At 41.0% G+C, this 12,284-nt stretch overlaps 1 protein-coding gene across 1 annotated transcript in view; it reads right to left on the bottom strand.

Annotated features, from left to right (window-relative positions):
• Positions 1–4,850: 4,850 nt before the first annotated feature.
• The window catches only part of ITGB1 (integrin subunit beta 1), a 43,390-nt gene continuing 35,956 nt past the window's right edge, over positions 4,851–12,284 (bottom strand). Inside the window, exon 16 of the mRNA XM_059840382.1 lies at positions 4,851–6,095. Within this exon, the coding sequence (XP_059696365.1) occupies positions 6,030–6,095 (66 nt within the window). The 3' untranslated portion in view covers positions 4,851–6,029. The remainder of the gene's footprint in view (positions 6,096–12,284) is intronic.

Here is a 12,284-nt window from a genome sequence, read left to right as displayed (position 1 = left end):
ACTGCACAGTGATCCAGTTTCAACAGGGAATGGAGTCCAACAAAACTTACTCTGTGGTGCTCTCCAGGCACTGAACTGAATCATACTTGCCCACACCCAGGGAGGGCTCAGGGCTCTGCATCCTGTATGGATGAAGGTGCCAGTGAAAGGAAATAATTGACATAAAATTTCATTTTTAGTATTTTCTGTTTGCTCACTGTAGACAATACTTCAAACAGAAGCAGAGAATGGCTGTAATTCAATTTGGGGATTAAATGAATTGGCACTTGGGTAATTTCACTGAAACACCAGTTCTTACAGAAATGTAAGATGCATTTGGATGCTTCCAAGTTAGAGGTGGCTTTGGTAACTCCACAGTCTGTAAACTACCTTGAAATGGCAGCACTTTGTGCTCTGGTAGGAGAATTCATGCATTGTGTGAAAAACTGAACGTGAAGCAGTGGGCTGGGGGTGTCTCCTTAATCAGGTACAGGTAGCAGCCTGGATATTTTTTCCTGATGTATCAGACTAAAGTGAAGTGTCTCTTACTGCCAGGAGTCTCTTCTGCAACAGCTCCCAGATCTCTTAATACACACTACATCCTAGTGCTGTTTGAGAGATTTATGGGAAAGTGCTCTAGTTGTACATCAGTGGAGAGCTTGGAAATTAAAAGAATTTGTTGTTTTCTGTTCTGGGAGGGATGTTTTGATGGGCCCATCACTATGACACAAAGGAGCAGGGCATACAGCCTTATTGAAAAGAAGTCCATTATTTCTTTTGATTCATATTTTAAAATAGTAAATGTAATTTACTTCTAATTATTGCTGCAAAGTATTTCTCTTGTGATGGAAAAGAAAATGCAGGAGGCAACTGAAAGCTTTTGCTTACAAGATTGGAATCAAACTGGAAAGCTCTGCAAGAAGCTGGGGCTCTTACAGCTGGCCAGTGCTGGGACATGAATGGTAAATACCAAAGAACACAAAGGTTTCTGACCTTCCTGGGTCACTTTAAGGGTTCCTTTAATCCAGTGCCCTCTCTCCATCTGTGTTCACAAGCAAATGTGTAGAGAAAAAAAAATTGATTCTTCCCAGTATAATCTCCACTTTCAAGGTAAGCAATATTTGCTAGGTTCTCTAGCTAATATCCCATGATGAATTCCTCTTTTGTGAATTTATCTGCTCAATTAAAATACATACTACCCACAGTATGTCAGAATCTTTTACAATTTATGGGCTATGGGAAGATGTACCTTACATTTATTGCTTGGGGCTGTCTTTGTCTGATAACTCTATGGTCTTTCCCTATTCCCCTTCACTGTCTCTCACAGTAAATCGCTATGGTATCCTTGTCTTTTCCAGGCTGAAAACCCCTTTGTATTTTGGAATTCCCTGCACAGAAACTGGTATGCAACTTTTGTTATGTCATCCTCCTCTGTGTCTTTTCTCATTTTACTTTATCTTTGTTGAGAAGGCTAAAACTGAAGTGATACTCAAGATTTAGTCACACCAGTCTTTTCTTAAAAAAATTTTACTGTTTTCCCTTTTGCTTTTTATTTTTTTTTTTAGTAATCCCTACTTATGCTGTGTGTTTTATTGACTATTACTGAGTATTAAAGTGGTGGTCTGTATCTTATTTCCTGAGTGGGCACCAGGTAGTTCAGGGCCTGTCCCTGAATACATACAGGTGATGACTGATTTGTACCCTTTAGCTTGGTTTAAATGTATGGATTTGGTTTTCCCAGGGGACAGCAGAGGATGTTATCTCCCCTCAGTAAAGCTTTTGACACTGTTTGCCATAACATTGCTGCAGACAGGGTGATGGAGTTTAGGGCAGACAGGAGGGCAGGAGATGGGTTGAAAACTGCCTGAAATGCCAGGGCTGAGGGGGCAGTGGTTGGTGGCACAAATCTGGAGGCAGCCACCAGTGGGGGAGCCAAGGGCTTGACATTGGGCCCCTCCCAGTTCAACACCCCCTAGAGTGGATGGGGCACACCCTCAGCAGCTCCAGAGACAAACAAAACTGGGAGGAGTGGCTGGCTCACTGCAGGGCTGGTGCTGCAGGGGGCCCTGCCAGACTGGGAATGGAAAGAACCTGGGAATGGAAGAAACCTTTTGACATTCAATAAATGGAAGTGCCAAGGCCAGTCCCTGAGGAGGAATAACCCCAAGCAGCAGCACACCCTGGGGCCCAGTGTGTGGAAAGCAGCCCTGCAGAAGGACCCTGCTGGCCCTGGTGACAACACAAGGACCAGGCAGTGACCCAGTGCCCCCGTGGCAAAGGTGGCCAGTGGTGTCCTGGACTGCACTGAGAGAGGGGCTGCCAGCAGCTTGAAGAGTCTCCCATGGCACCTCTCAGATTGGAGAACTGGTAACTGAGTTCCTATGCTGTGCTCTTTAACCTCCTACCTTAATAGCTGTTTATTCTTTTGAAGATTCCCTTCACATCCCCTGGAAGTTTCTTCAATGGTCCTTGATGCAAAGCATTGTCAAAAGGCTTTGGAAGTCCAGTTGTCTGAAATGATCTCTTTGCATGTTGCTGATTCCCTCAAAGTGCACATCTGTGAGATATGGCATCACTCCGCCCATGCTGATTCTTCCACATGCCACACTTATCCCTGTGTCCTCTTATAATTCCTTCCAGAGAGTGGAAGAAACATCTGGGTAACTCTTTTTTAAGTCCCAGAAAGCCTCTTAAAAATTGAGATTATGTATGTTAGCCATTTCCCATTCATATGGCAAAGAGACCAGGCACTCATCCTTGAGTTCCTTAAGCCTTCTCCAATGATCAGCATTGGCTTTTGGCACTTTGCTGCTATTCCTTCTGCTGATTCCTCTCTAGAATATTTTGAATAATTTCTCTGGTATTTGCCCTCTGCTGGGGAATGTTAGGTTGGCTGTCTCATGAAACTCTTCCAGAAGAAATATAGAAGCAAAGAGTCAGTTTACATATTCTGTCATTTCTTTACTCCAACTGTCCTTAATCTCGGTGTCAGACTTCTTTTTACAGTGTATTTATTATTTCTTGTGCCTTTCATGAGGAACTAAATCCTCTTTAGAATACTTCTAATGTTTAAATTTCTTTTATATTTTCAGCTTTTTCCAGGACATCTTTGATCAACTTCTTTTACTGCCTTTTTAATCCAGCCTTCTCTTTGTGTAATCTTTCTAAAATCTTCCTTGAACAGGTTTCTCTGGTGCCCAAGAAAAATTTCCATACAAAAAGACTTACAGTTACCTCCTTGAATTAATTTTATTTTCCCATTTTGCAATTAGGCATTACTATAGTAGATGGTTTGACTAACAATTGTCATATTTTTAGAGTTTCTAATATTATTCTGATCTTATGCTATGTCAGTACCCTCATTAAAAACATTTCCAAGTACTTTAAAATCATGTCCTACAGTGTTTTTTTTTAAATCTGCAATTTATCCATTTTACGGAGATGGGGTTAATGTATTTATTATCATTAATGAACATTCACTGGAGTTACGTTGCAGCAGTCTGTGTTCTGATACTTGTATTCATAGCTGCTAATAAATATTTTCTTTCTGTTAGATAAATGCTTTGGCAGCAACTGATTTTTCAAAAAGAAAATCAGAAGTGCTTCAAAATCACCCTCTAAATAGTAGAAGTGTGTAGCTAGAAAATATTCACCACCTCTACTTCATTGGTATTTTACTTAACTAAAAGCTTCTCCTTTTTATCCTACTTGCATTCTGTGTTCCTCTGAGAATGAATTTTTACTTGTTATGGAAAAGAAAACATATTGTAGCTTTTGCAGAAAAGGAACAAACCCATCAGCATCCCCAGAGCATCAATTTATCAGTCCAGATTGCTCATGTGTAGGTGCTCAAGACTGTGCTAAGACTACTTTCCAAGCAGACTGAGAGGTAGTTTTAAAGTAGGAGGCTCAACATCCTAGTGTGAAAGCAGCTGGTTAATAAACCACATGATTACAGGGAATTAGTTTCTTTAGCTGACTTGTATGTCTGTCTTGAGTTTCTATCCAGGATAAGAAACTCTGATTATTACAACTGCCATGAAACAATTCTAGCTCAGCTCCTTAGTTACTAGACAGGAGTTGGGGAGATGGATGGATGAAGGATAGTGACACTATGGCTATATTAACTGTAATTATTTTAAACCAGAGAAACTGCTGGGATCTTACATGTGGCTGGTGTGGGATCAGTCTTCTGGGTCAATGCACTGCTACTGACTGTAAGAGTTCACTGCTCTGCCAACTGGCAGAATTCAGGTAAGTGCCTGAGGACACTATTTACAAACCAAGGAGGATTCACAACTACTTCTGGTTCCCAGCATCTAGAGTTTATCCTAGTTGAACTACATCTTCTCTCTTAGCTGCATCATCCAATCCTGGTTAAAGCAAATCCCACAATCTGTGACACTTATCTTGAATCTGATCCTGTAGGATGGCAGCTGTTCTCTCTGATTTAAGCAACTGTTCACTTGGAGATATTAAGCAGCTTCCATCTGCCTGGAAGCCTCTACTGGAAACCCAGTTCAGACAAGGGTTTAGAAAAGCTCTCTTAATGGGCCACTTAAAGCTTTCAGCATCTCTATGGAAAAGCAGCCTACCACTCCACAAAAGCATTTTGAAACCGGACTTGTTAAGGAAACTAGAAAACATGTAACATAATGAGTGGACAGGTTAATGCACATGTAATTAAATATTGGCCTAATTTGGGAGCACTGGTAATACTGCATAGGGGTCAGGGTTCCTAAAGGTCAGCATCCTGTGTAACAGTAACTCCTTTCAGGGCATATTTGGTATCATTACAATTATTACCTTGCAGAGATGCAATTCTCAGGTTTTTCAAATAGTAACAACTTCTACAAGATAAAGAGATGAGATCAAGTATTTTAAGGTACTTTTATTTAATAAATAACTTCAGTAATAGCACTGTAAAAAGTGAACATCTGTTAAAATAAAAAGGCACTTAAAACAAGAATATGACTATGATGCAGTTTGAATGGTCAGAGGCAAATATACATGGCACATGTCAAGAATGATGAGTGACTCGTCATATGACAAACTATGCAATCTTAGGTAAAGGCAAATTTACAGCTAAGACTGCTCAAAAAAAAAAAAAAAGGAGGAAAAAAAAAAGCTTGTGTTGATACAAAAATATTACAAAAAGAATCGCAACCAAATACGTTAAAAGATTAGAAGGTGACAAAGCACCAGGCCTGAAAGCAAAGAAACATTACAGAATAAAGACAGAGCATGACGTAAGGCCCTTAGGTGATCTGAGGATGTCTTGGTAGGGTACTTCATGATACTGCCACCCAGGGCTTGAATTTACAAAGAAAAACTAAGTAAGTTACCAGTCAGCAACTTCTTCAGTAATGGCACATGTTTTAAAGCTATTTTTTCCTTCTTAACATTCTTCTCAAAACTTTTCATTTTAACCATAACCTGGCAATATGCAACTTGAAAATCAAAGATAAGTATGCACACACTTTTCAGTCTTGTACACTGTTCCCCTCCAGCTTACTCAACTTACCAAATACTTAATCATACATCTAGCAAGTCAAAGACCAATTAACCACCAGTTCCATGCTACATGAGTTTAATTACATCTGCAAACTCAAGCCCTGATTTCCCTGTAAAGCTAAAAAGTTTAATACTAAATGGCTAGGCAGAGCCCTCATGCTGATTGCTTTAACCCCTTCCCTCCCAGTTGTGCCATGAAGCATCACACCCTGCACAAGACCTGGATTCACAGCACTGGAATGGGAAAGGTCAAAAAGGCACCATGTGTCCTGGGCTGACTAGGCTACACAATCTCAAGTTTTTTTTTTTTTTGTCCAACTTCTGGCACCAATGACTCTTATTTGCAAAAAAAAAAAAAAAAAAAAAAAAAAAAAAAAAAAAAAAAAAAAAAATTACATATGGTACATTATCACACAGGAAACAAACCTGTATGTAATGTGTTAGTAAAATCACTGCAGCTTGCCCTAAATCTATCTTATTGTGACTACAAAAGTTGCTATACTGCATACAGTGTTGTGAAGTTATACAAGCAGTGTTCATTTTCCCTCATATTTAGGATTGACCACAGTCGTCACTGCACTCTTGTAAATAGGATTTTCACCCTAGAAAAAGAAAAAAAAATTATATTAGCATTTAAAGATATGAAAGAAGAGATGTGTTTGCAAGAAGCATAAAAATTAGCGTAAGAAACTACCCATTAATTAATGCTTTGTTTGTACACACAAACAGCTTAAGTCAAACAGTTTTCCTTCTAGTAACTTGAACAAAGGCATGCACAGCTAATAAATAAAGCAAAGGGTTAGCAGGATCTGTTCCATTTGCACCATGGAATTCCTTGGAGGCAGCTGAACCACGGGGCTGAGCCATCACCCAGGGCTCTGCAGCCCAGGGCAGTTTATAGAGAAGAACAGAATTGTAAACAACAATGTTTGACACCAGGACTGACCACAAACCACATTCTGCTATAATAAACATTTAAACAGTTTATCTTACATTGCAATTGAATTCTAAAATCAACGTGGAAAGACTGCTAGTATTTTGCTAATACACAGTCAATATTTACCGTGAACATTCAGTACTCATCATTCTCATTTTATTCCTGTAGGTCTCCCCAACCCCCAGAAGAGCAAAATGTACAGATAAAACAAAGAAACTTTTGTACTGGTGCAGATGCTGTAATAAAACAATTATTTCTACTGATATGAGACAAGGCTACAGCAATTGTTATTGCTTACATCTTTCTTGCTGAGATTTAAAACCCCTTAAATGAAGCTTATTTTAGCTTCCTTTTCCCCCAGGTTTTCTTCTATCTCAGTAAATCTTACTTCATTTATGACATCCTTGCACACCTCAGATGAACAGCTTGAACTCAAAATTAACAGATAAATCTTCACAGGAGGAAGGACCACTGCTAGAATGGCCCAGGGCTGCAGCTCTGAGCTCTTAGCACAGCCTGAACCTCAGCCTAAATGAATGCTGTCTGCTGGCACAGAGCTCTTTGGTGCATACACACCTGATGCCTGAGGAAACTGAGCTCAGTGCAGATGCCAGCTCGAGTGCTGCCCTGGGCAGGGCTGTATGTGGCCTTCAGCAGCAGTGATGGAATCTCTGTCCCTTCAGAGCTCCCCCCACCCCAACGTGAGATGGGCAGTAAAACCGTATTAACTCCATTTACAATATTTCAGGTTAAACCAATTTCTCCAACACTCAATTAAAGGATGCACAAACACCAGGTGTCTATTTTTCAGGGTCATAAACCTGGAAAAACACCTTGGAATACCACAAAATGTGCTAAAGGCAAGCAAGAACCTCACTTGGTGTGAAATTTTCTCATCATGGCTCCTGGGAAGTTTGCTGCCTTCTGTTTGCAAGGCCCAGCACAGGACAAGCACAGCTCTACCCCAACAACAGAGGCTGTTGCTGAGGGAGGCCCTGCTGCTGCTCTCACGGTTCCTTTCACAGAAAAAGGGTTTTTCTCCTCACAGCCAGCTTCTCTAGTATGCAAAGAGCAAGGAGGCCCATCCAATCTTGCCTAGATCCAAGAGTCCTGTCCAGGCAGAGCCTGGATTGCCAGAGAATGGAAGTCAAAGCTCTCTGTTCAGTCTTCTCAAGATCTGAGTCGATGCCACCTGGACAGAGGTGAAGGAGGAGCTGGGTGTTCAGTGCTGGCTGTGTGTCACAAGTACAGTGTGACAGCAAAAGTCCCTTCCCCTTCTATCAGTTCCCAGGCAAATGCTCTCTTAATTAGAAATGTATCACCTACTGGTCTGGGAAGGGATGAGGAATAACGTTTGGTTGGGTTTTTTTTTCAATTTTAAATCATGGACAATCATGTGATGTGGCTAGTTCTTAGACTTATTAATCAATGCAAAATTATGACCTTCCCCAATATTTTCAGCAAAAAGTTTGCAATAGTAACATGCATACAAAACAGGAAAAACATGCAGGGATGAGGGATTTAATCTGGTACTGAAGCACTTCTTTATGCCTCAAAGTTCTTGGCAACGTACATTGCTAATTTCCTTGATAAGTTTTAACAGAGAATTCTTAAAAATTTAAATATAAACCAATAAAGTTTATGATGCAGAGGAAGTCTGTAAGCATAAGAGGCTGCATCACATGCAGAGTAGAAGTAATTGTACAGCTCCTCCATGGCAACTCATTATGTAATGTGCTGTTAGCCTCCAACATTTTACAGAACAGACTCCCCCCAGCACATACAGGGGCCATACACTCACATCTTCTAGCTGCAAAATAGAGATAACTTCTACCACATAGCCTAGGAATGGGTCTAAAGGTAAGGACTATAACTTCAAAATTTGCTAGGTGCTAGTCACACAACTAATTTGAACCTGAAATCAGGCTTAAAATACAATTTGTATAAGAAGACTGCAAATTTTTTGCTATACTGCTTTTTAAAGAGAAGTCAGAATTGAAGTTCTCATGCTCCTGATTTAGCATAGGCCCTATAAGGATACTGAAACTCTGTCCTGCTTTCCCTTGTACTTGCACTTTCAGAAGCACACAGTGGGATTTAGGTCACTGGATAAAGCACTTGACTAGCTGTCTCCCCAAGTCAGGTCAGTGTCTCAGTTCCCATTACAAATAATGGAGATTTAGTCAATATTTGCAACACTTCAGCCAAACCTAACCTGACATTTGATCAGCTAAATGGCTCCTGAGGCTCTCCTGCCTATAACTGCAACACAGGCCCCTGATGGATCTGCAGCTTCCTTCCCTGCTCTCTTCTGGTAGAGCCCCGGCTGCTCCAGCCACACCCCAACCATCCTGCCTTGGGTCTGGCTTGGCAGGGTCGTCTGCAGACAGCTCTTCATTAAAACAAATATCCACTAATCCAACATGATGCTCCCTCGCTCAGGGCCCCTCACAGCTGGCACAGGGTATATATTTTCAGACATTAGAAGCATTCCAGTTTTTTAATTGGCCACTTAAAACATGGGATTCCAAACCTGATGTCTTAGACAAATAGTATCATTTTAAATGCTCCCTTTTCTTCATGGCACTGCAGAGAATACATTGGTTTAAGCATGCAGAGTTAGGGAAAACACATTTGCCACATGCCCCTACAACTGGAAACTCCATGCACACTTAAACCAAAATTAAAATTAACAAACAGTAACTATATACTAGACTCAGTGAAATACTGAGCAAAATAAAGATGGAGGTACTTTTTAAAAGTACCTTAAACCAAGAATAAAGAGCTATGTTCTTACAACAACATTCACTTTCAGCCAGACTGGCTGTTCAGAGGACAACAGTTCAGTCCAGTGTCGCATAAAGACCAAATTATTACACAGAATAGTTCTGTGTTCAATTAACCTTCTAACTCCTTTTGCTGCAGGGGCTCAGTGTTTCAACAGTGACTGAAATTACCTCCATAGTGCGTTTAAGACCTAAGTCCCTGTAAGAAACCGAGTTAAAGCTCATGCACACGGTGTTCAAGAGCTGGCTGTGACTGTTCCAGCCCCGCTGCTGTCCAGCGCTGTTTCCCAGGAGCGCGGGGCCGGCTCCGTGCCCGGGCGGCCGCCAGAGGGCACCGCCAGCCCCATCCATCCCTCCCCCCCTCCCTCCATCCATGCCTCCATCCTTGGGCCACAAACCAGGGCTCACTGAACACAGCGATTCACAGGAAAGGGATTGAAAACACGGCATCTCCGCTCCCACACCAGGGCACCTCCATCATTCAGCAGCAAGGCAAGTCACAGGCATAAAACCAACTCAGGAGATGAACAAGTCCCTGTGATTTTGAGCACTTGGAATTGTTTGTATTTTCTTTTCCATTTTAACCAGTAGCTGCTAATAAGGCTAACCAAATTACTACAGACTTAAACTTCTTGAATTTTATTACTAGTGTCTAATATAAATGTGTTTATCACTTGTGAAATTCAAGATGACTGAATTTGGAGTCTGTTTGAAGATGCTTAGCAATCCACAAGCTAAGCATCTTCAAATGGCATTCACTACAGATAGCAGCTCTGTGTTTTAAATTTGTGACACAGCTTTTCAGTCCAGAAGAAATTTATCCTTAGACTTGTTACAAGCATGATTGCACCAAAGCTTTTATGACTGCTTGGAGTAGAACTTGGGCAAAGAGAACTCTGCTTGACCCAGCTGCCTTGAACACTGACCACTGGGATGCCGTGGCACCATCTGCACCACCGTGGACCAGCACCAGGGAAATACCTGAGTACCTGGTCCATGACAAACTCCATGGTGCTGCAGTTCCCTCACCACAGAGCCCCAGCCCGTGTGTGGATGATGGCTGTGGGGCAGGGAAAGGGTCACACAAACTGCACAGAGTTAACTTGTGTAGGCACACAACTGGAGGGAATCTACTACAGTGCAATTTTCATATAATGGGATTTCAGATGACTTTCCTGCCTTGACATTACAAGGCAACTCTTCATCTAAATGAGAGGCTATGGCAATAATCTAAAACCACCAGAAAATCTTCTCTATAGGGAAAAGCAGGACCTTGTTTTACATCTCATGGCTCACCTACTTTGACAATTCTGAGCTCCTTCATTCCAGTGGTCCATAAGAATAAACCCACCTCCCTCTCTACCCAGACTTCTAATATTTCTATGAATACCAAAAATTATAAATTCATGTTTAAAAAACCCAAACCACACTCTTTCACAATTTTAACCTTCACATGTGGGCGAACCAAAAAGGCAGAAGTTAATCTCTCCATTTATACCAGAGGAAACCTTTTGCAGGAAATACATTTTGAGGAGAAATGGCAGCACCAAACATTACATCCTGAAGAGTCACAGCGTAGAGAACAAGAGCACAGAATGAAAGTTACACACCGTATGTTTGTTAGGTGCTTGTCCTGCATGCAACAGAAAGTACACAATTAAGTGAATGGCAGAAGAACAGGTAACAGAGACTTAACCAGATGGAGTATGTGAAGTGTTAGAAAAGACCAAAAACTCAATTTCCTCCCCAGAATAATTGGCTCTGGGAAGAAAAATGAAAAGGAGGTAAATGTGGTTGATGTAGCAGGCAAAAGGAATGTTGTTTACAATCCATTTTGGACACATTGCAAAGTGAAATGATTGTGAAGGGAAAAGGAAAGTGTATTTCATCAGGAAGGGCTCGGAATGCTACACAAAGTATTTGGAACTGTTGTCACAGTAAGAGCAAGTAAGAGCTTAAATATTCTCAGTTTCTGCTTTCTCCCCTTATTTTTCCTTTACAAAACCTTTTGAATGCAACACTGAAAAAGGGAGACAGCAGACAGTATAAAATCAGAGATACAGATCCTCCCCTTACACTGGCTTCTGAAAAAACTCTGTGGATGTTTAATGGATGTGCTGCATTCACAATTTCTTCATTCCCCTCCCTCTAGTCTCATCTCTGCACTACTTTCTCTTAGTGCTCTTCTGACATCCATTCCCCATGTCAGCCTCCCTGTCCCTCCCTCCCCACCAGCTGGAGGTCCCAGGGGAGGAGAACACCTCCAGTGCTCATGGAAGGGCAGTCTGAGAGTCTGCAGAAGGTCTCAACTCATCCCTTGTGCTTCACTGACTTCCTCTCCTGGACACTGCTGTTACTTTGGTGCTCAGGCTGAGTTTAGGAGGGAGTAAGAAACTGAGTTAAAAATACATCTAGAGGGGACAAAGATATTTCCTCCTGTTCTTATTAATGTTCTATATCTATGGACACCCTAGAGCTGGCTAGGTTACAAGGACTGTGATATTGCCAGTTTCAATAGAAATAAGGATGAAAAAAGGTGCATATTTAATTATAAAATTAGTAGAGAATATGCATTTCAGACCTTAATTACAGACTACGTCTACACTAGGTTAATAAGCCAAAGCAATTGACAAAAAAAAAGTAATGCTACTCTGCATGTTCACAGAGCTATTCCAATAAAAACAGTGATATTTATAGGCTGGGATATTTTAGGAGTATCTAATCTAGCTTAGCAAAAATATTGATTTTAAGCAAACTGACTGCTGATTTGAAGAACCAGAAGACAAAGCATCCCCTTGTGTGTCTCTCTACAATCCAAAAATATTCTTCAATCCTAGGAGCTGCCCTGTTATGTATCCACACATCTAGAAAAAAACCCTAAAAAATCACTTGTAGAATAGTTTAAGCCAGTACTGGCAGTATTAGTAAGTAAGCAATCTTGCTGTCAAAACCAGTTAAAAATTTTCAAGCTGCATTCTTGAAAACTCCACAATCAAAGCAGAAGTAGATACACTGAGCAAGACTCAAACTGTGATTAACGGACTGTGACACACAGTGAGTTTGAAGTG

This window comes from Haemorhous mexicanus, chromosome 1 (assembly GCF_027477595.1).
Source record: "Haemorhous mexicanus isolate bHaeMex1 chromosome 1, bHaeMex1.pri, whole genome shotgun sequence".
In the NCBI taxonomy this organism is placed as follows: domain Eukaryota; kingdom Metazoa; phylum Chordata; class Aves; order Passeriformes; family Fringillidae; genus Haemorhous; species Haemorhous mexicanus.
This window is presented reverse-complemented; position numbering and strand designations above follow the sequence as displayed.